Below are 25648 nucleotides of genomic sequence, written 5' to 3'. Positions count from 1 at the left end.
GCACTTGTGCCAGCCCCTGCCTCCACTCTACCCCTGCCAAACATCACTGGCTCACTTCTGTCTGCTGCTCACCTCCTGGGCTTTTCCAAGGCTTTTCCAAGTGAGACCTGCCCCAGATGTCCAGGAATCTGCTGGGGGCGTGATATGGCCAAGCAGAGCCATTTGATTTTCTGTCTGAGACCTGGACTGAAGTGAGAGCAAACAAAGTAGGGGTGAGGGTGGGGGAGGGTATGGGGGTGTATGTGTTGGCAGGAGGGATGTTGAGAAAAAAGGAGAAGAGGTTAGCAACCTTACCACTTCCTAACCACTGCGCCTACACTTTTTCTGGTAAGAAGCCCTGGAACCCAGGCTGCTAGGCTCACAGACCAGCTGAGGCCCAGTGGGTCCCTGAGGGGCCCAAGCTAACCTGAACTACTGTGGCCCAGCACAGCCCTAATAACACTGGGGTGGAGGTAAAATGCTCTGGTCCTCGCTTCACCCTGCCCTCTTCCCCCCCACCCCGTTTCCACCTTTTCTGTGTTCCTTCCAACCTTTCAGTGGTAACTCCTCCTCCCAGAGCCCATTTCTCTCCCACTGCCTGTGTTTCTTTTATTAGAGGATGCAAATCTCATGATGGAATTCACACTAAGGAGTTAGTAAGAGATCCCAGAGGCATATGCATTTCCAATTTTGAAAGAAAATGTTGGTGGAGATAATATTGGGGTGAGGGACACTTCTAATGATCTGATGATTTAAATGACTACTTTCTGTAGGCAGGCCCTGGCTGGGTGGAGATGGGTCTGGGCCAAGCAGGAGAGTGAGAAGTTTTGAGGTAGAACAAGAGACCCCCTCAGGGAATGTCCTCCTTATTGAGTCTCATTCCCAGGGTCCTGTTGTCCTGTTCATGTCAGCGGGTGGATCCAAACCAGAGAAGTGGGGTTTCATTTGTCAGAGTTCAGATTCAGGAATCAAATGACGTTTCCAAAAAAGGAAACTGATGAGTAATAGGCTTGAGGGGTGGGGAGAAAGGCTGTTTACTTCCTCTCTTCAAGTCAACCAGGTCCCCTTAGGGCTCTGACATCTGTGGTGACTTGTCTACTCTAACGCACAGCATGTGGCAGCTGCTACCACCAACGGCTCTGCTGCTTCTAGGTAAGTCAGAATCACCCTGCCTGGGAGTTGAGCTCAAGATGCCCTGGGTTCAGCAGACATCCCTTTTCAGGCAAGGGATGAGACCCCTACCAAGGGATAGGACCCCTTACCATGTCTATGGATGTAGATTTAGCTTCTAGGACAAAGCTTCAAGCGTTAGAGATGTGGAGAATTGCTGGCCCTGATTTGTGCATAATCAGGAGATGAAGGGGGACGTGAGGTCTCCGTTACTTCACCCCTCTGGGTCTCAGTTTGTCTACCTATAAACTGAAGAGTATGGACGAGATGGTCCTGAAGGTCTGTCTCTTCCATTCTCACATTCCAGTGTTCCTCTCTAAGTCTTTTAATTTCCTCCCTTTCCAGGGGACTTGGGGTGAGCTTGTTTTTATGGCTTGATTCAGGGACATTCGATCTGTACCCTTAATCTGGGAGTTCGAACGGGGACCACAGAGTAAGGGAATGGTGTTGAAAACAGGGGTTTGGGTGGACAAGGGAGTAGGAGGCACAGACGTTGGAGACCAGAGGACAGGCAATGGGAGAGCTATCCACTATATTTACCTTGATTCTTGGGGACACAGGCCTCCCAGAGCAGAGGTGGGCAGGGGAGTTTAAACTCACTCCACACTCCAGTCACCCTGATCTCTGCTGCTACTCAATATTCGTTTCACTCTTTTTTCTTACAGTTTCAGCTGGCACACAGACTGGTGAGTTTGCTTCGTGGTCTTGGACGGGTCAAGTGAGGAATGTAAATGTGCAATAGCCACAGGGTATTAGGAAATGTTCTTTGCATAGGAAATTGCTGATGTGGGGTTGGCAGGGGTAATTCCCCCAACACAGTAGGGCTTGGCCCTATGCTTCTCTGGCCAATTTTGCTCAAGATAAAGGGAGACCAAGAAGGAGGCCAAGCCTCTCCAAGCCGATATGCTCAGACTGAGTGCTATGCTAAGGCTGAGTTGCCAACTCTCGGTTTGCAATGGGTTTTGAGCCTCCCTGGGAATGCCAGTGTAGGGCTGGCTCATTTCCCTGCCCTTATCTACATTCTCTTGACTCCTCGGCAGATCTCCCAAAGGCTGTGGTGCTCCTAGACCCTCAATGGGACCGGGTGCTCAAGGATGACCACGTGACTCTAAAGTGCCAGGGGGACTACCTTCTTGGAGACAATTCCACACAGTGGTGGCACAATGGGACGCTCATCTCAAACCAGGCCTCCAGCTACTTCATCACACGTGCCAAAGTTGAGGATAGTGGAGACTACAAGTGTCAGACAGGCCTCTCCACACTCAGTGACCCGGTGAAGCTAAAAGTCTACATTGGTGAGTAGGTGAAGGGGAAAAGGGAAATCACCAATAAATGGTAAAACAAGAGGCCCTGAAAGACTTGGGAAGCACCAGAAGATGATGTTCCTGGGGCTTAAAACTAAGATGAGATGATCTGTAGTCCTACTGAATTATATCAGAATTGTAGTCCTAGCTATAAGTAGACCTTAGGTAAAAAGTCAGAGCCTGGCATATACTACAGGGCTGCTGCACTGCACAACTCCAGGAATCAACATTCACATAGAATACATACAGCATGAATGGTGTCATCTGAAGGTCAGGGCGTGACACTGATGCTCAATAATAGTTATTGAATAAATTAATGAATCCATTTTAGGACCTCAATCTCCTCACTCTCAGACACACAATGCCCTAAGCTACCCCGCAAGCCATCCCTAATTTACCATAATATCTATCTCTCTCTTCCCATCAATGCCACACTCAAAATATACACTTCAGCATAAATTTGGCCATGTGATATCTCTCCTAATAGAGATATATATACACATTCAGCCTGCATATTCATCATGGAATCAAAGTCTTTGTGTATTAACAGAATCCAGTCATTAATGCAAGTAGAAGAAGTATTTTGGAGGCAGAGATCTCTCCTGGTGTCCCTGAAATCACACCACATAGCCCGGTACCTGCAGCGTCACCTTGTAAGCCTGACTCTATTTTCATGGCTGCCCCATCTGTATAATGTATGTGAGTGGAACAAGTCTGGAGGGGAAGGAGGGCCTAGTGAAGGTGGACCTGCAACAGAATTCCATGGAATCTGAAGCTGATTTTCTTGGCTTCTTTGCCTGACTGTGTCACTTAGCTGACATGGTTTTCAGTCTACAGAGCTACAAAGAGGAATGTCTATCATCTAGCTAGGTGAGAGATAGATGGCCACCTATGACCAAATAAAATGGGGAATTACCAACAGGAAGCAATAGACAAATCATATCTGGGAGTTTTTAGTTTGTCTTAAACTTGGCTCTAGAAACTGACTTTAGAAGTCTAATCAGTGAGAACTGTTTTAAACTGTGACCAAGAGCATTAACTTCACCAGGCAAACTCCTGATCATTCTTTAGGACCCATTTCACTTATCTCCTTCTCTGAGAAGCTTTCCTTACTTTCTTTGGGCAGAATTTCTTTGCTCCATTCTCTTTGGTCCTTCAGTCCTTTGTTCATAGCCTGTTGTAGCACTTATCACACTGTATTGTAATTATTTCTATGTCTAGATCACAGACTCTTTGATGTGTCTTAGTCATCTGGGTATCCCCAGTCTGCACAACATAGTAAGTGCTCAATAAAATATTAATTTAACGAATGTACATATGGACATTCACTGAGTCCATGACAGCCAGAATGGAACAAGAATGTTCCCCCCAAAGAAACCAGACCATATATACACATATATGATTACATAGGTAACCCCTGTTAATATTTAAGTCCAAGTTTTTTCTTTTTTTTCTGAGCATACCTACTTTTTGTATTCTGTCTTTTTAACTTAACATTGTCTGATGAATGTTTTCTCATGTCATTTTAAAATTTCTCTGCAGTATCATTTTTAATTATTCAGGCCAACTTCCTGACCACAATTTCAAGTTCTCTGTATGTGTGTTGAGCCTGGTTACTTGGCAAGGCAGTTGTGAAAAAAGTGTCTTGGTGACATAACCTTCTCTCTCTCAGAGGCTGTGCTCAGTAATGAAGATGGCCTTGCTGAGACGCTGTGGCCCTTCAGAAACCACCAATTACCATCAGCACTACCACGCATGCTTTTTTTTCCCCTCCGTGACTTTTTTTTTTTTTTTTTAAGATTTAATTTAATTTTTTTCTTTTTTGGCTGCACGCAGGCTTTCTCTAGTTGTGGCAAGCGGAGGCTACTCTTTGTTGCAGTGCACCGACTTCTCATTGCAGTGGCTTCTCTTGTTGCGGAGCACGGACACTAGGCACGCGGGCTTCAGTAGTTGTGGCACCCGGGTTTCAGTAGTTGTGGCTTGCGGGCTCTAGAGCGCAGGCTCAGTAGTTGTGGCGCACGGGGTTAGTTGCTCCGCGGCATGTGGGGTCTTTCCGGACCAGGGATCAAACCCATATCCCCTGCATTGGCAGGCAGATTCTTACCCACTGCGCCACCCAGGAAGTCCCCCCCTCCCTGACTTTTATATTGAGTTCTCCTTCATGATTTCTGCAGCCACTCCTGTGGCCACTCAGTAACCTTCTTCCTGACTGGCTGCAACAGTCTTCCAATATTCCTACAACTGTCCATTCCTTCTGAAGTCTACCTTTCCTTTAATTGGGCAAATCATCATTTTCTAATACAATTTTTACTCTTTGATCTAGAACTTACAATGGCTCCTTATTACCTGCCATAGCAAATCCAAGTGTAGCCATTAAGGACACTGCAAATTGCTTCTCACCTGCCTCATCACTGAGACCCTATGCTCTAACCTTATGTTTTGACCATGTGTGTGTCTCTCCCTCTCCACCATTAGACAAAAGTTCTTGGTGTGACTTGCGTTCTCTTGCAGGGCCCAGTTGGCTTTTTCCCAAAGAAAGCTACGTAAGGATGGCTCCCAGTCTGGCTTTCCATCATCCCCCAGGATCTGGGTAGTGAGCATCCCCTTCACAAGAGCTTTGCACTGAATGCTGAGGCCTCCTGGGCCTGTGTTCTCTTTGTGTCTTTCAGGCTGGCTGTTGCTCCAGGCCCCTCGGTGGGTGGTCCAGGAGGGAGAGCCCATTCAGCTGAAGTGTCACAGTTGGAAGAATACTACTGTAGAAAAGGTTCAATTTTTCCAGAATGGCAAAGGCAGGAAGTTTTCTTATCAGAATTCTGACTTCTACATTCCAGAAGCAAAACTTGAACACAGTGGCTCCTACTTCTGCAGGGGGATTATCGGGAGGAAAAACGAGTCTTCAGAGGCTATGAACATCACTGTTCAAGGTAAGAGATGTGCAGAGCACATCTAAAGGGCCCAGAGCACCATGTGTGGGGACTCTGCATTCACACTGGGAAGATGAGTTGGGAGGAGATTGCTGACCATTCCACAGACTTCTTTACAAGGATCATTCACTCTGCAATGTGACAGCAGGTGCAGAAGTCACATTTCCTCCCCCATAAATATGCCTGTCCTTACTTAACCTCTTTCAAACTATATCCATAATGTTATCTGTCTCTATCATGCTGGCCCATCTTTACCTGTTCTCCTTTCCCCTCCAAGCCTCAAGTCATAGCCAAAAGCGAAGCTGGCAGTAGTGCCTCACTTTCTCACAGAAAGACCCATAACCTGTGTTCTGGCTCTGCTGCTAATTAACCATGTAACTGTGGCCAGTTAAACTCTCTGAACGTCAGTTTCCACTTCTGTAACAAAGACATGCTGACATTTATTGGGCATCTTTCAACGTGCTGGACACTGTGCTGAGTGCTTCTTTACATGCAACTAGTCTGATGATCATAGTAACCCCTCACAACAACATTAAGAGATCGGTAATATTGACTCTACAGATGAAGTAACTGAGGTGGAAAAAAGGGAGGGGGGTAATTAATGTGTCTCCAAGGGCACACCAAAGATTCAAAGCCTGTATACTGAACCACTAGATAAAATGAAAGGATTGGACAGGCGCCAATGTCCTATGACAGAATTTTGAATTCCACTAAGTCACTTAGAAAACATCTCCAGTTTCTGTAGTACCATCCTCCAGGGTCAGAGATCCCCTGCCACGGTGCTCCTGGACTTCCTAATTTCACAAAACTTCCACCTGTAATCAGACTAAGAAGTTTGTTGTAAGCAATTTACATGTAGTAAGACAGCAAGATAGCCACACATCTTCTGAGATTTTAACAAAACAGTGCCATAATTTGTATAAAAAATAACTTCATCACAATTTAAATTGAAAATAAATACTCTCAAATAGAGAATGAGAAAGCAAATAATAAAGAAAATGGGGGCAAAATGCAAACAATTAGTAAATCTAGGTAAAGAATATATGAGAGTTATTTATACTTTACTGGTAACCTTTTTTTAAGTTTGAAATTAAATCAAAATTAAGAGTTAAAAAAATTGAGACTAAAAATCCACTCTAATGTTACCAGTTTGTAGACTACAGTGAGGAATGACTTTAAAATAACAATATTAAGGGCTAAGAGGTTGAGAACAAGCAAATTCTACCTCTTTCCATTTTGGGTTATTAGTTACTGAGCCGTGATAAAGAAATATTATCAATTTTCTGATGGTAAGTAGCAGATTTCAATGGTTCACTTTTTTTTTTTTCGATTTCCTTTAGTGGGGTAAAAACAATGAGTACTATTTTGAGACACAAGAGAAAGTTACTGAATTAAGAAATAGTGTTCTCACACCAACTTCAACTTTGACTTCTTTCATAATTTCACACAAAACCCAGCTACAACCTACCTTGCTCAACACTATGTCACATACCTCCAACAAACATGAAAACACTTTTGCTCAGGTAGCATTAAGACCCAGACTCAGTAGGAGGAAGCTATGGTTTTCCGCCAGACTCCCCCATGTTCCTTAGAATCTGCCTCTTAGCAGGTGTCAGAAAGACTTTCCACCGATGACCTCACTGTTTATTCCAAATTTCTGCCTTAACAAATGTCATTTTATTCTCATCCCTCTGCTTCTCCTATTAGGTCAAGAAAGTCCACCATCCAGCTCGTCATTCTTTCCACCTTGGCACCAAATCACTTTCTTCCTGGTGATGGGACTCCTGTTTGCAGTGGACACGGGGCTGCACTTTTCTGTGAAGAGAGACCTTCGAAACTCAAAGGAGGACTGGAGGAATAGCAAAGTCACATGGACTCAGGGCCCTCAGGGCAAATGAGGGTAATAAAAGCAGCATCCCCATCCCATGGGGGTGATAAAAGAAGCATCTCTGAACCTCTTTCTAAATTCACAGCCCCACCATGCCCAACAGGCATCTCTGGGAGCAGCAGGAAAATTACACCTCAGACTCTAGGCTGAGGGTCCTTCACCCAACTCTGTTTTCTCTTGGTCTCCTACGGAAAGGAAGGGACTGTGATCTTCAGGGGCCAACAGTGAAGCCCCAGTAAGCAGCTGCATTACCAGGAATAGAAGTCTCAGAGCGACAATGGATGCTTTCTCTATTCTAACCATTCCGTCCCAGCAAAGCAACAATACAGACTCTTGATGATTACCCTTGATGTATGAATATTGTCCTTAAATAAATGGATATGTAAATAAGAGAATTCATGGTTGAGAACCAGCTGGATAGTAGTCTGCATCTGTTGCTGCAGGGCTGGCTGCCTTCAAGTCACCCTAAAACTCCTTCTAGACAGACTGCGGGTACGTCTGGGGGGTCTAGGGGAGACAGCAGAACCAATGAAGGGGGTGGCTAAGAAAGAGCAGGGTAGTCCAGGAAAGACCAGAGAAGACCGCCACCTGGGCTGTCTTCCTAGAATATGAGCCATGGTAGAGGTAAAAGAAAATCACAGAGGTGATGCAGAATAGAGTTTTTCAGGGGGGCCCATGTCAGAATTGGGATGGTCTGCAAGTATACGATGATCAACCCTCTTAATGTCATGAGTAGGAAATGGTCCAGGAAGGGGTGTAGGGGTTGGAGGATTTAGAAAAGAAAGCACAGAATAAAGCCATTGGAAGGAGAGCAACATTGCTGTCCCAGATTAAGCTCAGTGAACAGAGATACCTCCGCACCCAAACAGAGGAAGCATGAGAAGAAGTCAACCACAACTGCACAGGAAGGAATGGGTAGGAGGTGAGAATGCTTTTACTGGGCACAATAGTGAGAATTAGAGAGCAGTGGCAGGGACTATAAAACCAGCTTTTCCGTTTTAGTATCAAATTCACATATAGCTTTGATCACATCATCCTTTAAACAGATGTTGGATAACCAATATTAAATGTACTAAACTCTACTGAGTTAAATTATGAAACTTTGAAATCCCTCAGCATGTCAGTAACAATGGAGTAGAGGTGGAGAAGGCAATCACTGCTTATAGAAGAAAGCTTTAGCTATCTCTCTTTGTGTTTCAGAAGTTTTAAATAGAACCATTTCTTGATTTCAGCAAGGCATTTTACAAGATCCTGCTTCTACTGTCAGACAGAAGATGGAAAAACCATGGTAATAAAACAAGAATGAAAAAATCCTTTTTTCCTCCCATTGTCCAAAATTCTATCAGTGAAATGAAGCAGGACCCTATGGTCCTTGTCCCCCATGTCCTCTGCCTGCCTTTTGTCTGTGGAAAAACTTTAGCCAAAGACTAAGTTTAATCAGAGAAGTGAGAAAATGCAGAAACAAAGGAAAACAGTCAAAGGAGACCAAATTATAATAGTTTAGTCATTAAGCATAGTCAAGGACCTTTAGTTCTTTCTCAAAGGCTATAGATAATATTCTGAGCCATTTCCTGTGAGCTGTCTTATAGATACTGAAACCCCGACCGGGTGGAAAGAGTTAACTACATGATGTCCAGATTGTAGCCATGACAAAAGCTGCCACAATTCCAAGAATTGGCCTCAAGGAAATGGGAACAAACCGACCCTCAAACTGAAGACGAACTGTACTTAAAACAATCAAGGTGACGCTGCTTAGACCACCCATGACCAATTTCAAGATGACTGTCAGAGCTGACTGTGCTGTTTCTGCATGTAGCCCCCCTCCCTCAGCCTATAAAATCTCTTGCCCACTGATTGTCAGTGAGGGGAGTCGGCCTTTGGACAGGGTCCACCCCTCCCCCCAGGTTGCCGGCATCCAAAATAAAGCAAACTTTCCTTTCCACCAACCTTGCCTCTTTACTAGCTTTTGAGTGGCGAGCAGCCCGACCCCACTTTCGGTTACACAGGGATCAGTTTGGGTTGATGAGGAACCCCTCTCGTCTCAGCAACCATCTCACCACAATTCATATGAATTAGTCAGCTTGCTAATTCACCAAATCTTGTTGGGACAACGGGGCAAAGGGAAAATTTCATAGGTGGTATTGGATAGGAGGATGAATGAGAATTAGAGGTAGTTTTAGAGCATGGGGCAGGAAAGAGCTAGGAAGGAGGTGGGGCCTGGGCAGAGGTATCTGGCCAGCCTAATTGTGTCAGTTATGAGCTTTATGCCAAGACAATTCAAGCTTGGTATAGGAATATTAGATGAGATTCAGACATCAGACAAGGCCATTTGGAAATGCTGAACATTCAGTTCACATTTATTTAGTATTTACAATGTGCCAAGCTTGAGTTTAGGTGCTGAAGATACCAAGATGAACGACCCAGGGTCATTCCCTGGAGGAACTTTCATTCTTAGTGAGAAAAAAAAAAACCAAAACGTAAATAAAGAGAGAATGAAGAAAGGGCTGCAGAAAAGAGGCTTAATTTTTGGTGTTGTGTTGATGGATGACTAGGAGTTTGCCAGGCAAAAAGGAGAAACGCTGAAGGCCCATGGGCAAAGATTCAAAAGCCAGAGAAGGGGGTCAAGAAAGCAGTTTGGTTATGTTCAATTCTGAAGAGTCAGTGAAGCAGAGGAGAGGGTTCAGGGGCCAGATTATGAAAGGCACTGCCTTCCAAGCTAAGGTTGTAGTCGACCCTGCAGGCCATTGAGGGATTTTAAACAGGTCTTTTCTGAAGAAAGCTTCTCTGGCAGCTACCTGGAGGCTGGAAAGGATTAGACAGCTGAAGACAGGAAACTGCCTAGGCAGCTAGGTAGTTATTTCAGTAACCGAAGAGATAAGTAATGAGGAAGTAAATGTCAGCAGGCTGAAGAGGAAGATGGTTATTCCAATATTTAGAAGGTAGGTTCTCCAAATATTGGTAACCAGCAGGACGTAGCAATGACTAAGGGCCCAGGGTGTGGAAACGCCCGTTTCACGAGTTAGGAAATACAAGTACAAAGGCAACGCAGGCAGAGGTTGGATAAAATATTTCAGTTTGAGATTATGAATACTCACTTCCTCTGGCTGGTAAGTATTTTTAAAGCGTCAGTTTCATGATGCAATTTTAGTAGAACCTTACTAGAGCAAGTAAAAATTGTATTAGTAGTTGCAACCTTAATTACGTGGACTCGAAACTGCTAGCAAAGCACGTGGTAGGCTGGACGCAGCCTGAGTGGAGTGACACTGTGATACGTCCCGGGGTTCAAAAGGGTGGAACTCCCGTCCCTGGGTGGGTTTGAACCACCAACCTTTCGGTTAACAGCCGAACGCGCTAACCGATTGCGCCACAGAGACAGACAATAAGACCTTTTATTACCAAGTCAGTTCACTGACGAATAACCCCGTAGTGTTCTCTGCGTCTTCAAAAAAATTCTGGTTGAGGCTGGCATAGGAACCGGTGGAGCCATCACGTTCCAGCGCACCAGGACAGTTAGTAGCCCCGAGAGAAGCAGGTCTTTTTCCCTAGCACCTACGCTAGCACCTGCTTAGATCTGGGACAGAACTCACTTTCTACCCGGAAGATGCTAAGAAAACGAGAGCAGCCGAGAACGAATGAACGAAGGGTCTTTGGGGAACCCAAAATGAATGCTCTCTGTGGGTTCACGAATTCACTTGGTTTTGCTCTGAGAAGTATATCAATATACTTTTTTGCTGATCTAGACAATTTATGCATTCATGTGTACGTGCGCGAGTCTTAACTTATAATAAGCTTATTATCGTGAAATTTTAAAATACTGCGTCACATGTCCAATCATGTCCGGCAAAATGTTATATCTAAGTAAGGGAGCGTAACATAACAAAATTAATCTTCAACCCCAGCTGTTTTGAAAGGTTTCTACTAGCATATTAGGCACCCAGACAGGACACAGGATTTATAAATGCCTGTAATTTAAGGACTTTCACTCTGACATAATCCACATCCAACTACCCGAGGCCCTTTATCCAACATAATCAACCTAGGGATCCTGGTCAGTGCTGGGCCTAATAAGTTTCTCCTCTTCTCTCCAGCTTAGAGAGAAGCTCCTCTCTTTGTTCTTGGGCCATTTAACAGCCACGGGCTTCGTGAATCACATCACCTCCACCCCAGGCATACCCAACCCGGCTACCACACCGGTTCCTCGCCGCACCCAAGCACACATAAGCAGCCATTTTCTCTGTTGCCCAAGCCCCAGGGCGCCTCTGAACCCTCCACATAGAACCTTCTTCTTCTTTCTGCACCACCATCCTCTTAATTATTGGGTTCCAGTTTCGGTGCAGGTCAAAGTTTTCAATGATTTCCAGTGAAATGAGAATACACACAAATATAGAGATGTATGTGCATAAATTATATATATGTATGTGTGTGTATCTCAGATAAGTTTGCTAAATGACCTCTAAGCTGGCATTGCTTTTTCACACTTTAAATTTTTGTTTTTAAATGTCCTTTCCTTTATAAAATGATGATGAGGATAGATGATAGTTGATGTGGCTGCGATTGTTTTATCAATTTCCTAACTTGGCAAAATAAAAAGTTGGCAACCCTATATTGGTCACCAGCATTTCGGGGAAATTTTTACTCCTCTGTGAAGTCCAAGTTTGGGACTCACTACTCTCATCTTCATCTCCTTTATTGGATTGGCTGCAAAAACTAAAAATAACTTTCAAGTTTATTCTAAATATACATATATTTCCTATGCTTCACTTTGCATGTACACATTACAGCAATCCAAAAGAAGGGGGAAAAAAGAGTCAAAGAAAAACTGAGGCAAAAAGAAAGTACAAAATGGGGTGGTAAATAAATCCAAAATATAGCAGTAATCACAATAAATATAACTGGAGAAAACTTGCCAGTTAAAGACAAAAGTGGATTTTTAAAATACATTTTATTTTGTTTAGAAGAATGACATTAAAACATAAACAGAAAGACTGAATGTAAAAGAATTGCTAAAGATATGTCAGGAATATTCTAATGAAAAGAAAGTTGGTAGTTGGTATATAGCTATATATCAATAATATCAGACAAAATAAAGTTTAAGAAATAATGCCTCACTAGGGATGAATATGGTCACCATATGCTAATAAAAGATTAAACTCACGATGAACATATAATAATTCTAAACACATATGTATCTATTAAAATAGCATTAAAATATAAAAGCAAGAATTATTATACCAAGAGGAAAATTGACAAACCCATCACCACAGTGGGAGAATTCAACATACTTCTCTCAGCATTTGATAGGTCAAGCAGAAGGAAAAAAAAGCATATAAACACATTTAACAAGCTTGATTTAATAGATATATATAGAGAGAGAGAACTCTGCCACCAATAATTATTGGTTATACTTTCTTCTCAAATGCACCTGGAATATTTATGGAAATTGACTTTGTATGAGTCCATAAAACAAGTCTTAACGTACTCATGGAATTGGCACTACTACATATGTATCTTTGAACAGAATGAAGTTTAACTCAGAAAGCAATTACTGTACAAAAAATAACTTTTGAAAGCCTCACGTATTTGGAAATTTTAAAAACACCTGTTTTTAAATAACTCATGGATCAAAGAGAAATTGAATGAAAATTGAAAAATACTTAGTAGTAATAAAAATATAACATACCAGAATTATCAAATGCTCAAGGTTTTACATGTGCACTTGGGAAAAGGAATACTGTACTAACCATCAATGTTTAGCATATGTGTTAAACAATATTTTCTGTTAAATCTGTTAGAGAAAAAACAACAGGAAACTTCTGAAATGCAATTGATCCTGTTACAATGAGGGAAATATATAGCTAGTAACTATTCTGAGTGGTCAGCGCCATACCAATTAACTCCTCAGAAAGAATCATCCTCTGGGTTCTGCTTTGGCTCTCCCTAGACACCTTAGAAAGGCACCCCATACCACTGCTGGCCAACTCTAAGAAACTGTAGACAGTCACTTCCAAGGAGGCCACTCAATGCCTCCCAACCTGCAGGTCTAATTTAAGCCAGCCTACTGCAGGTCCTGGATATAGGTCCCTGTCCCTGTACGTCTCCCAGGACAGGGCTACCTGAACCATGGTCCAGTTAATAAGTGCCCAGTGTTTGGTCCCCCAAGACAGTGGCTACCCACCACTACTCAGTACACCTCTGTAGTCACCCTTGTTTGTGGCCACTTGTGGGAACTGCAGCCTCCACGCAATCTTGGCACCAAGAGAGTCAGGGAATAACAGAGAGAGCAGGCAGGAAGTAATAGGTCACAATGAAGGCATCAGCCAGGTATTGTGGCCTCTGCTGGCACTCTGGCACTGGAGCATAAGAAAAATTGGGGGCTAAGGGATGACTGAGGTGCAGTTGTTCTCTTTTTCCATCCATGTTTTATTTCACCTTCCTTTCCTGTGACAAGGTTTTGTTTTTGTTTTTTAATCCCAAACATCCTCCCACCATGGGTATTAAAATTTGTTTTAGTAATAAAATGAATAATTAATGCTTGTGCATTGCCAGGCACCATTCTAAACATTTATTAACTCATTTGGGAATTGTAATTATCATCATTATCCCCTTTTACAGATGAGGAAACTGAGACAGAGAGCCAAGATTCAAACAAACACAGGAAGTACAACAGAGCCCTTGTGTTTAACCACCACATTATGTTGCCTCATCCAGCCTGAATGGCTGAGGTCAACCTAATTATACATGTCATTCCAATATATGATTTTTGTATAATACAGATAATATATAAAACCTTAGACAATATTTTAAAGGCTAGAAAAAACTGTTAATAAAATTGCTGTTAGTTCCACAGAAGATGACAAGGGATTCAGTATCAACACCCATCCTTTCCTAATTTTAGGAAAAAGTTTTCTGCTTATTGAGACAAGTTACCTAATGACTATCAATTTATTGGAAAGGAATTGGAGGAATTTGATGGATTTCCCCTATGTTAAACCAGGGTTCAGGTAGCGGCATCATTTAGCTAGTGACAGCTGTATAAAACAAAACCAACAATTATTAAAAATCAGCTAATTTGGAGATGAGTAGAAAGATTTGACATAGTATTTGCCCTTACATTACTCGGAAATCAGTTTTATAAGATACATAAACACACTTATCTATATATATAATTAAAGAATAATAGAGAATATTTGAAACATATATTCTTGTAACTTTTAAATCTTCAGAATACCATTCTTAGCTCGGTGTTTCAACACAAATGAATTCCATAAAAATAATATTTAGTGGAAAAAATGCTAGTTGCAAAAGAATACATACCACCTGATACCAGTTGTATAAACTTTAAAAGTGTGAAAATACAAATAATATTTTTTGATAACACATACACATGTAGTGAATTTTATAAAAGCCAAAGGAATAATAAAGATAAAATCCAAAATAAGACTCCTTATTGGGAAGGAGAGAAATGCATCAAAGAGAGAAACATAGAAGGCTTCTTCTGTTCTGTTTCTTTCTTGAGCAGGGTGTTGAAATACAGGGATGCTCATTTTATTATTTTCTACATTTTATATTTATAATGTGCTGTTTTGTGTGAATTGTTTTGTTAAAATTCAATCTTTGTTAATGCAAACTAGCCTTTCTGCTTAAGATCTGGGAGGAAAATAATAGCATTTAAGTGGACAATGAGGGAGAAGCAAAAAGACTCTATCCCCATATTTATGGACAAACACCAGATCTAGATAGATTACTTAGATTACTTCTCATTCAAAGATGAGCACATAGAGTTCTTAACTGCAAAAAAGATAATCTACTCTAGCTTGTTTAAATACGAAGTATTTATTGAGGGGTACAGATAATTAATGAGACATTGGGAAAACTGAAAAAACAGACTCCAGGCCCACTTCCAGGAATAACTCCCCCAAAACTACTCTGTATATTGGACTACCACACTATACAGTAAAAACTGCTGCAAAATAAATTTAAAAGCTTTCACAATCTCTAGTTCTAGAACAAAGCTGTATTAGCCACTATTTATATCAGCAAAATTATATTCCTGCCTCTCTCCCATGTAACTCGGCTCCAAATCAAAATCTCACTAAAGTGTATCTGGTTGGTGAAAGGAAATCATATCCGGAGCCCCAGTTGCAGAGGAATCTAGAAAATATAGTTCGGCTTTCCAGCCACTACAGCACAGGCCACTACAACAATGCCAGAATGCCATTGGAATAGGTGTTGAACAAACCAATCCACATATCCATTGCAATGAGTAAACTGAAAAGCAAAAATAAAATAAAATCAACGCCAAATTAAAATAAAAGCAAACAAACTTCTCATCTCCACCCTCAGTATGGGACTTTTAGGGTATGAGGGGATCGAAAGCTCTAAAGAACTAGGTAGTAGTGGGCTACGGATGTGGTTATGGTGTGATAAGCTGTGGCAAGGGTCTGTGCATGTTTTTGTTCATAAATGACAACCTGTGGGGGGTGGGGAAAGGGCTCCAAGTCCTTGTGTTGGACTCCTCCTCCCAAATTCCTGTGGAAAAGATCCAACCAGCGTAATAGAACAAAGTTTGAGCCATCCCAATCATCCTCAATATGTAAGAGAAAGCTTGCAAACTCCTGGATTCATGATTAACATCTCATGATCCAAGGTGGGTCTGCTGTCAAACTGTTTTGGAAATCAGAGTGGGACATCACTCACGTAGTTGAATATCAAAAAGCATGTGCAGAAAATGACACAAAGGACAGCAGAGTAAAAGAGTGTAAGCCTTTGACTCACAATCAGCTACAATATCCAAAAGGAAGCTCGATATCTTCTAGTTTCACCACTGTTTCATGGATCCAAGCTGGGGCTGGAGTCAAGGATGTCCCAGAGTTTTTGTTTTGCTTTGTTTGAGGAGGATGGATGGGTTAGTACTCATCAACAATGTCAAATCACTGATTTCAAATCAGTGATTGGGGGGTGGGCTATCGGATAAATTGAACAGAGAACCATCAGGTGGAGGGATGGGTAGAAGTATGGACTTACCTTATGTTATATCTCAAAATAATTTCAAAAAGAATTAAAGAGATAATGCCAAAAAGTAAAAATGAACAAAATTACTATAAGAAAATAAAGGTTAAAAACTGACCTGATATGGGGGTGGGAAAGACTTTTCTATGTATATAAAAAGTTAAGAAAGAAACTATGAGGAAAAATATTTGACTACATGAAATTAGAGACTTCTGAACTTCAAACATTACGAATAAAATTTAAAAGCAATTCCAGTTTCCATAATGGAAGAATAGTTTTCATAGGACTAACCACTCCACAGATAACAGTGATAAATTCTGGACAAAATATTAAAAAAAAAAATCTGTTTGAAGGCACTGAAGAGCAATTAAATTAGATAGAAAATAAAGAGGATTCAAGCCTTGGAAGAAGTAACGACAATGTGTAATATCTTCATTCTGAGGGCACTCACCAGTCAAACCCTCAGGCATATAAACTCATGCTGAAAACCAGTCTTATACCTCATACATCAAGGTAGAGTTTAGAGCTGCCAAATTGGCTGGAAATTAAAGGAGTAAATTTCAGAAAGGAGGGAGCATCATTAAGGAAAAGCAAATCTGCAAATGAATCACCTGTCATATCTTTGACTCACCCTTGAACCTGATATGTACTGATTTGAGGGAGGCCAGGGTGAAAATAATAGCTGGAAGGCTAAAAGACTACTGAGCAGAGATTTCAAGAACTGCCCCATTAGAGAGGGAAAAAACACTGGAAAAGACATAAATGTTCAAAAATAGGAGATTAAAAAAATTACGGTGCAGCCATATAGTATAACACAATGAAGTCATTAAACTAATGTTTTAGACTAATATTTAATAAATATAGAAATATTCACATGTTTAAGTAAACACCCAAGTAGCTTAAAAAAACAGTATGTACCATATGATTCCAACCTTGCGTTTTAAAAATGCCAAAGAGATAAACATACAGCAAAATATTAATAAGGATTTCCTGGATGATGGAAATATGGGTGCATTTTATTTCTTAGTGATTTGCTTATTCTCCATATTTTCTATAAGGACTATATATTACCCTTATATTCAGGAAAAAATATTATCTTTTTAAAAAATGAGCATATACTATGTACCAGGTGCTAGTGCAAGGCACTACTTCAAAGGACTCTAGGGCTGCAAAGCGTCTCAAAAACTGTACTTTGGCTCCTCCACTTTACAGATGAAGAAACCGCAGCCCAGAGAAGTTAAATGACGTGCAAAAAAGCAAACCATTCGTTAGTGATAAACAAACAAGCAAACAAAAAAAACAGGTCTTCTGATTGTCAGACCAGTGTCTCATTTCTCTGTATCTGGTTTAGACATAAAATCTGTTTATTCCTCATCACCCCTTGTAGGGGAGGTTGTTTCATAAAGTTGCATACTTTCGTGTAGTATGGCAGTAGAAAGAGTGTGGGCTTGAGAATTTAGGCTGGCCCCTACTGGATAGCAATATACACAAGAGGAAGAAAAAAGCAGCGCCTAGAGAATTGTCGATAAGAAGGAGAAGGAGAAGATAAGAAGGAAAGGTGGGAACCTGGAATACAGGGCTTAAGGCAGAGCCTGAATCCTGGGATGCTCTTCCAGAGGGCAACAGGAAATAATGGGGATGGGAAAAGATACACGCAGTGGTAGGCCCATTCAACAGCAGATCAGGTGGAAACGTGATTGCAGGATTAATCATCCAATGCATTTAATACAGAACCAGGGTCAAAACAACCATACCTACTAGTACTCTTGCCCACCATCCAGGAAATTCGCATGCAAGAGACGTTCTCTTGGAGAGAACCCAAAGTTGTTTAAGATTAGTTTTTGTCTCGGCAGTGAGAGAGAACAAAAAAGTTCTTCTATCTCTCCCCATCTGGGAATCGAACGCCGATCTCCTACCTGAGAGGCCAGGCAAGGCCAGGCCACTCACCAGTATGCCGATGAGGAAAACAACAGTAGAGGGTTTAAAATCATTGATTAGGAAGTTACTTCTAAACTGCCATAGCAATTTATTCCTTGAAAGACTGTTGGTTGCTGGTCAAGTTGTTATTTTACTGTATCTAGACTGTCACGTTGCAACTGAAACATAATGGGAGCTCCACAGGTAGTTTAAAATTTCTAATACCCACAGTAAAAAGTAAGAAGAAACAGGTGATAATTTAAAATATATATCTGATTTAACCCAATATTCCGAAATATTATTTCAACATGTAACTAATACACAAATATTAATTAGATTTTGTTGTTGTTGTTGTTGTTGTTCTTAGTTTTCAAACCAGTAAGTATTTTACACTTACAGACAGCACATTTCTACTCAGACGTTAAATTTTCATTGGAAAAGCTTGATTAATATTTAGATTTCATGACACTTGCAGTTGAAAAAGTGGATTCACATACCAAAGCTCTTCCTAACATACTTAAACGTTCTGCAATAGCTGGATTGAGTATCTGTTTACATTTTTACGTTGATTTATTTCAATTAATTAATTAATTTCAATTAATTAATGCGTTGATTTCAATTAAATAGACTTAAAAATGCAGTTCCGCAACAGCCAGCTCTACTCACCACCAGTCCCTCCTAACAGGAAACTTGCACAAGCCTCTTAGATAGCCTCATCCACCAGAGGGCAGACTGCAGAAGCAAGAAAAACTACAATCCTGCAGCCTGTGGAACAAAAACCACATTCATAGAAAGATAGACAAGATGAAAAGGCAGAGGGCTATGTACCAGATGAAGGAACAAGATAAAACCCCAGAAAAAGAACTAAATGAAGTGGAGATAGGCAACCTTCCATAAAAAGAATTCAGAATAATGATAGTGAAGATGATCCAGGACCTCGGAAAAAAGAATGGAGGCAAAGATCGAGAAGATGCAAGAAATGTTTAACAAAGACCTAGAAGAATTAAAGAACAAGCAAACAGAGATGAACAATACAATAATTGAAATGAAAACTACACTAGAAGGAATCAATAACAGAATAACTGAGGCAGAAGAACGGATAAGTGACCTGGAAGACAGAATGGTGAAATTCACTGCCATGGAACAGAACAAAGAAAAAAGAATGAAAAGAAATGAAGACAGCCTAAGAGACCTCTGGGACAATATAAACGCACCAATATTCACACTATAGGGGTCCCAGAAGGAGAAGAGAGAGAGAAAGGACCCGAGAAAATATTTGAAGAGATTATAGTCGAAAACTTCCCTAACATGGGAAAGGAAATAGCCACCCAAGTCCAGGAAGCACAGAGAGTCCCATACAGGATAAATCCAAGGAGAAACACGCCGAGACACATCATAATCAAACTGTCAAAAATTAAAGAAAAATTATTGAATGCAGCAAGGGAAAAACGACAAATAACATACAAGGGAACTCCCATAAGGTTAACAGCTGATTTCTCAGCAGAAACACTAAGCCAGAAGGGAGTGGCATGATATACTAAAAGTGATGAAAGAGATAAACCTACAACCAAGATTACTCTACCCAGCAAGGATCTCATTCAGATTCGATGGAGAAATCAAAAGCTTTACAGACAAGCAAAAGCTAAGAGAATTCAGCACCACCAAACCAGCTCTACAACAAATGCTAAAGGAACTTCTCTAAGTGGGAAACACAAGAGAAGAAAAGGACCTACAAAAACAAACCCGAAACGATTAAGAAAATGGTCATAGGAACATACATATCGATGATTACCTTAAATGTGAATGGATTAAATGCTCCAACCAAAAGACACAGGCTTGCTGAATGGATACAAAAACAAGACCCATATATATGCTGTCTACAAGAGACCCACTTCAGACCTAGGGACACATACAGACTGAAAGTGAGGGGATGGAAAAAGATATTCCATGCAAATGGAAATCAGAAGAAAGCTGGAGTAGCAATACTCATATCAGATAAAATAGACTTTAAAATAAAGAATGTTACAAGAGACAAGGAAGGACACTACATAATTATCAAGGGATCAATCCAAGAAGAAGCTATAACAATTATAAATATATATGCACCCAACATAGGAGCACCTCAATACATAAGGCAACTGCTAACAGCTACAAAAGAGGAAATCAATTGTGACACAATAATAGTGGGGGACTTTAACACCTCACTTACACCAATGGACAGATCATCCAAACAGAAAATTAATAAGGAAACACAAGCTTTAAATGACACAATAGACCAGATAGATTTAATTGATATTTATAGGACATTCCATCCAAAAACAGCAGATTACACTTTCTTCTCAAGTGTGCATGGAACATTCTCCAGGATAGATCACATCTCGGGTCACAAATCAAGCCTCAGTAAATTTAAGAAAACTGAAATCATATCAAGCATCTTTTCTGACCACAATGCTATGAGATTAGAAATCAATTACAGGGGAAAAAAAGGAAAAAACACAAACACATGGAGGCTAAACAGTACATTACTAAATAACCAAGCAATCACTGAAGAAATCAAAGAGGAAATCAAAAAAACCTAGAGACAAATGACAATGAACTCACGACGATCCAAAACCTATGGGATGCAGCAAAAGCAGCTCTAAGAGGGAAGTTATAGCTATACAAGCCTACCTCAAGAAACAAGAAAAATCTCAAATAAACAATCTAACATTACACCTAAAGGAACTAGGGAAAGAAGAACAAGCAAAATCCAAAGTTAGCATAAGGAAAGAAATCATAAAGATCAGAGCAGAAATAAATGAAACAAAGAAAACAATAGCAAAGATCAATAAAACTAAAAGCTGGTTCTTTGAGAAGATAAACAAAATTGATAAACCATTAGCCAGACTCATCAAGAAAAAGAAGGAGAGGACTCAAATCAATAAAATTAGAAATGAAAAAGGAGAAGTTACAACAGACACCACAGAAATACAAAGCATCCTAAGAGACTACTACAAGCAACTCTATGCCAATAAAATGGACAACCTGGAAGAAATGGACAAATTCTTAGAAAGGTATAACCTCCCAAGACTGAAACAGGAAGAAACAGAAAATATGAACAGACCAATCACAAGTAATGAAATTGAAACTGTGATTGAAAATCTTCCAACAAACAAAAGTCCAGGCCCAGATGGCTTCACAGGTGAATTCTATCAAACATTTAGAGAAGAGCTAACACCCATCCTTCTCAAACTCTTCCAAAAAATTGCAGAGGAAGGAACACTCCCAAACTCATTCTACGAGGTCACCATCACCCTGATACCAAAACCAGACAAAGATACCACAAAAAAAGAAAATTACAGACCAATATCACTGATGAATATAGGTGCAAAAATCCTCAACAAAATACTAGCAAACAGAATCCAACAACACATTAAAAGGATCATACACCATGATCAAGTGGGATTTATCCCAGGGATGCAAGGATTCTTCAATATACGCAAATCAATCAATGTGATACACCATATTAACAAATTGAAGAATAAAAACCATATGACCACCTCAATAGATGCAGAAAAAGCTTTTGATGAAATTCAACACTCATTTATGATAAAAACTCTCCAGAAAGTGGGCATAGAGGGAACCTACCTCAACATAATAAAGGCCATATACGACAAACCCACAGCAAACATCATTCTCAATGGTGAAAAACTGAAAGCATTTCCTCTAAGATCAGGAACAAGACAAGGATGTCCACTCTGACCACTATTATTCCACATAGTTTTGGAAGTCCTAGCCACAGCAAGCAGAGAAGAAAAAGAAATAAAAGGAATACAAATTGGAAAGGAAGAAGTAAAACTGTCACTGTTTGCAGATGACATGATACATACATAGAATCTGAAAGATGCCACCAGAAAACTACTAGAGCTAATCAATGAATCTGGTAAAGTTGCAGGATACAAAATTAATGCACAGAAATCTCTTGCATTCCTATACACATATGATGAAAAATCTGAAAGAGAAATTAAGGAAACACTCCCATTTACCACTGCAACAAAAAGAATAAAATACCTAGGAATAAACCTACATAGGGAGACAAAAGACCTGTAAGCAGAATACTATAAGACACTGATGAAAGAAATTAAAGATGATACCAACAGATGGAGAGACATACCATGTTCTTGGATTGGAAGAATCAATATTGTGAAAATGACTATACCACCCAAAGCAATCTACAGATTCAATGCAATCCCTATCAAATTACCGATGGCATTTTTTACGGAACTAGAACAAAAAATCTTAAAATTTGTATGGAGACATAGAAGACCCCGAATAGCCAAAGCAGTCTTGAGGGAATAAAACGGAGCTGGAGGAATCAGACTCCCTGACTTCAGATTATACTACAAAGCTACAGTAATCAAGACAATATGGTACTGGCACAAAAACAGAAACATAGATCAATGGAACAAGATAGAAAGCCCAGAGATTAACCCACACACCTATGGTCAACTAATCTATGACAAAGGAGGCAAGGATGTACAATGGAGAAAAGACAGTCTCTTCAATAAGTGGTGCTGGGAAAACTGGACAGGTACATGTAAAAGAATGAGATTAGAACACTCCCTCACACCATACACAAAAATAAACTCAAAATGGATTAGAGACCTAAATGTAAGACTGGACACTATAAAACTCTTAGAGGAAAACATAGGAAGAACACTCTTTGACATAAATCACAGCAAGATCTTTTTTGATCCACCTCCTAGAGTAATGGAAATAAAAACAAAAATAAACAAATGGGACCTAATGAAACTTAAAAGCTTTTGCACAGCAAAGGAAACCATAAACAAGACCAAAAGACAACCCTCAAAATGGGAGAAAATATTTGCAAACGAATCAATGGACAAAGGACTAATCTACAAAATATATAAACAACTCATGCAGCTCAATATTAAAGAAACAAACAACCCAATCCAAAAATGGGCAGAAGACCTAAATACACATTTCTCCAAAGAAGATATACAGATGGCCAAGAAGCACATGAAAATCTGCTCAACATCACTAATTATTAGAGAAATGCAAATCAAAACTACAATGAGGTATCACCTCACACCAGTTAGAATGGGCATCATCAGGAAATCTACAAGCAACAAATGCTGGAGAGGGTGTGGAGGACAGGGAACCCTCTTGCACTGTTGGTGGGAATGTAAATGGATACAGCCACTATGGAGAACAGTATGGAGGTTCCTTAAAAAACTAAAAATAGAATTACCATATGATCCAGCAATCCCACTACTGGGCATATACCCAGAGAAAACCATAATTCAAAAAGACACATGCACCCCAATGTTCACTGCAGCACTCTTTACAATAGCCAGGTCATGGAAGCAACCTAAATGCCCATTGACAGACGAATGGATAAAGAAGATTTGGTACATATATACAATGGAATATTACTCAGCCATAAAAAGGAACGAAATTGGGTCATTTGTAGAGACGTGGATGGATCTAGAGACTCATACAGAGTGAAGTAAGTCAGAAAGAGAAAAACAAATATCGTATATTAACGCATATATGTGGAACCTAGAAAAGCGGTACAGATGAACCGGTTTGCAGGACAGAAATTGAGACACAGATGTAGAGCACAAACGTATGGACACCAAGGGGGGAAAGCGGCGGGGGGGGGGGCGGGGTGGTGTGATGAATTGGGAGATTAGGGAACAAAAATAAAATGTAGTTCCTCAGACGCACCCGCCAGTTTCAAGTGCCCAATAGCTTGTAGCTACCGTATGAGTCTCGCCGATATAAATCCATGGCCCCCTTCCGAGGCTGAGTTTCAGACAAGACATCGCAGAATCCAGAAGATACCAAAGATTTCTCACGAGTTGGCAGTTTAAAAAGGAAGGCAGGAGGGAAGGTAAGAGAGGAAAGAAAGCCTTTAGAATCTAATCCCTCCAAAATGTGGCTGGTCAGAGAATGAGGCCCCCAGGGTATATAAGGAGATCAGGGGAGAAAGGGAGGTTTGGCTGCCGTTCTTATTTTCAGTTCCCAGTTTCGCTCAGGCTTTAAAAATATATTGCACGCCTTATTTCTCGCTCTCTTCAGGAACTTGCTGAGTGTGAAAAAATACCAATTGCGTTGGCCGGGAATCGAACCCGGGTCAACTGCTTGGAAGGCAGCTATGCTCACCACTATACCACCAACGCCACCGCTCTGAGTTTTTCTGAATTACCTATATAAGTATACTACTGGCCATGACGTCACAGATGGCGTTTGGTATTGCTTTATATCCGAGATCCCAAAGCACACAAAGCCTTTTCTCGGTGAGAATAGACCCCGTCCTTACTCCTCTTAGTCGGCCCTACCAACTAACGACGCGGCGCCGGGAACGCAGAGACCACCCGGCGCCCGGAGCCGGAGGGCTGGAACACGCGGAGCCCGGAGGGAAAGCCAACGAACGCCTCGCTCGGCCCGGAAAATTTTCTCCCCCGCCGCCTTCTGTCGTCCGCGCTCCCAGCTCCGCCGCTTGGCGCGCCCCAGCACTGGATCCACCGGGTGCTGGGTTCGGTACCGGCGATTTGGGGCGGAGGGTTCGAGGGAGACCGGCCAGCAAGAGAGTCCACCCTGGTGTGGCTCGGTCCCCCGAGAGAAGGAGCGAGAGGAGCGCTCGAAGGGACACTGGGGAAATGGATCTTTACAGTTTAGGATGATGAAGAAGTAAGAGATAGGAGTCGGAGGCAGTTTTATTTTTCCTGTTTTGCGAGGAAGTCCAGGGAGAGTTCTAAGTTCATTTAAATAAACAGCAAACAGCATTGATATAGTTTAACATCATGCTACCGCGCTGTTTGACAATCTTAGAAGAGAATAAGAAGAAGTGTTCATCAGCTGTCAGAATGGCCGAGCGGTCTAAGGCGCTGCGTTCAGGTCGCAGTCTCCCCTGGAGGCGTGGGTTCGAATCCCACTTCTGACAAGGTATGCATTTTACTCACTTTTTTCCAACATACAAGTAGGATTGAATTCGTGGAGAAAGGAGTATTGATTAATAAACACCTTTCAATGCTGCCTATCTACATATGAAGATTGTGCTTCCCTCTTACTATGAAACTGAATCTATTTAGATCTATCCCTAACTACAAAAAATTTTTTTCTTTCCTTTAGACTCCGGTTTCTCAATGCCTATTTACTGCATGTAGATACAAAAGACTCCCCTGAACAAGGAAAAACCCTCAACCCAGATCCCTAAACTTGCTATAACTGACGTGAGTCTTTTCATGCTCAGACTGCAGTGTCAAACTTTGGTGAGACTCGGATTCCCCACCATCTTGCCGGGCCAGCTGCCACCACCAATTCTAATTCAGTATGTTTGCTGGGTCCTCAAAGACCCGGGAAGGAAATCAACACACCAAACGGGGGAAAGTACTAGAGAGCAAAGGTAAACTCATGGAGTTGTTTCAAGAACTTTTTCTTGAAGACCGCAA

General features: G+C 41.0%; 1 protein-coding gene and 3 non-coding genes across 5 annotated transcripts; 2 read left to right on the top strand and 2 right to left on the bottom strand.

Annotated features, from left to right (window-relative positions):
- Positions 1 to 1057: 1057 nt before the first annotated feature.
- LOC132352458 (low affinity immunoglobulin gamma Fc region receptor III-A-like) lies at positions 1058 to 8655 on the top strand. Of its 2 annotated transcripts, XR_009498724.1 has the most exons (6): positions 1058 to 1131; positions 1815 to 1835; positions 2190 to 2444; positions 5123 to 5377; positions 7085 to 7757; positions 8498 to 8655. XR_009498724.1 is itself a non-coding variant. In XM_059902939.1 (5 exons), exons 1-5 carry the CDS (start codon positions 1092 to 1094, stop codon positions 7273 to 7275), a joined length of 762 nt encoding a protein of 253 aa, XP_059758922.1. In that variant the 5' UTR covers positions 1058 to 1091; the 3' UTR covers positions 7276 to 8655. The 2 variants fall into 2 exon arrangements, 1 of the variants encoding a protein (XP_059758922.1); XM_059902939.1 differs by having other exon boundaries at positions 7085 to 8655.
- A 1910-nt stretch (positions 8656 to 10565) lies between these two features.
- Positions 10566 to 10639, bottom strand: TRNAN-GUU (transfer RNA asparagine (anticodon GUU)). The gene has a single exon. It is a non-coding gene; the product is annotated as a tRNA-Asn (tRNA).
- Positions 10640 to 24304: 13665 nt separating this feature from the next.
- Positions 24305 to 24376, bottom strand: TRNAG-UCC (transfer RNA glycine (anticodon UCC)). The gene has a single exon. It is a non-coding gene; the product is annotated as a tRNA-Gly (tRNA).
- Positions 24377 to 25057: 681 nt separating this feature from the next.
- TRNAL-CAG (transfer RNA leucine (anticodon CAG)) lies at positions 25058 to 25140 on the top strand. Its single transcript has one exon. It is a non-coding gene; the product is annotated as a tRNA-Leu (tRNA).
- Positions 25141 to 25648: the final 508 nt, after the last annotated feature.

This window comes from Balaenoptera ricei, chromosome 1, assembly GCF_028023285.1.
Source record: "Balaenoptera ricei isolate mBalRic1 chromosome 1, mBalRic1.hap2, whole genome shotgun sequence".
Lineage (NCBI taxonomy): Eukaryota > Metazoa > Chordata > Mammalia > Artiodactyla > Balaenopteridae > Balaenoptera > Balaenoptera ricei.
This window is presented reverse-complemented; position numbering and strand designations above follow the sequence as displayed.

Coding starts and splice junctions, on each gene's coding strand:
- LOC132352458 (XM_059902939.1), top strand. CDS start 1,092: ATGTGGCAGCTGCTACCACCAACGGCTCTGCTGCTTCTAG. Junction 1,836..2,189: donor TTCAGCTGGCACACAGACTG/GTGAGTTTGCTT, acceptor ACTCCTCGGCAG/ATCTCCCAAAGGCTGTGGTG. Junction 2,445..5,122: donor GAAGCTAAAAGTCTACATTG/GTGAGTAGGTGA, acceptor TGTGTCTTTCAG/GCTGGCTGTTGCTCCAGGCC.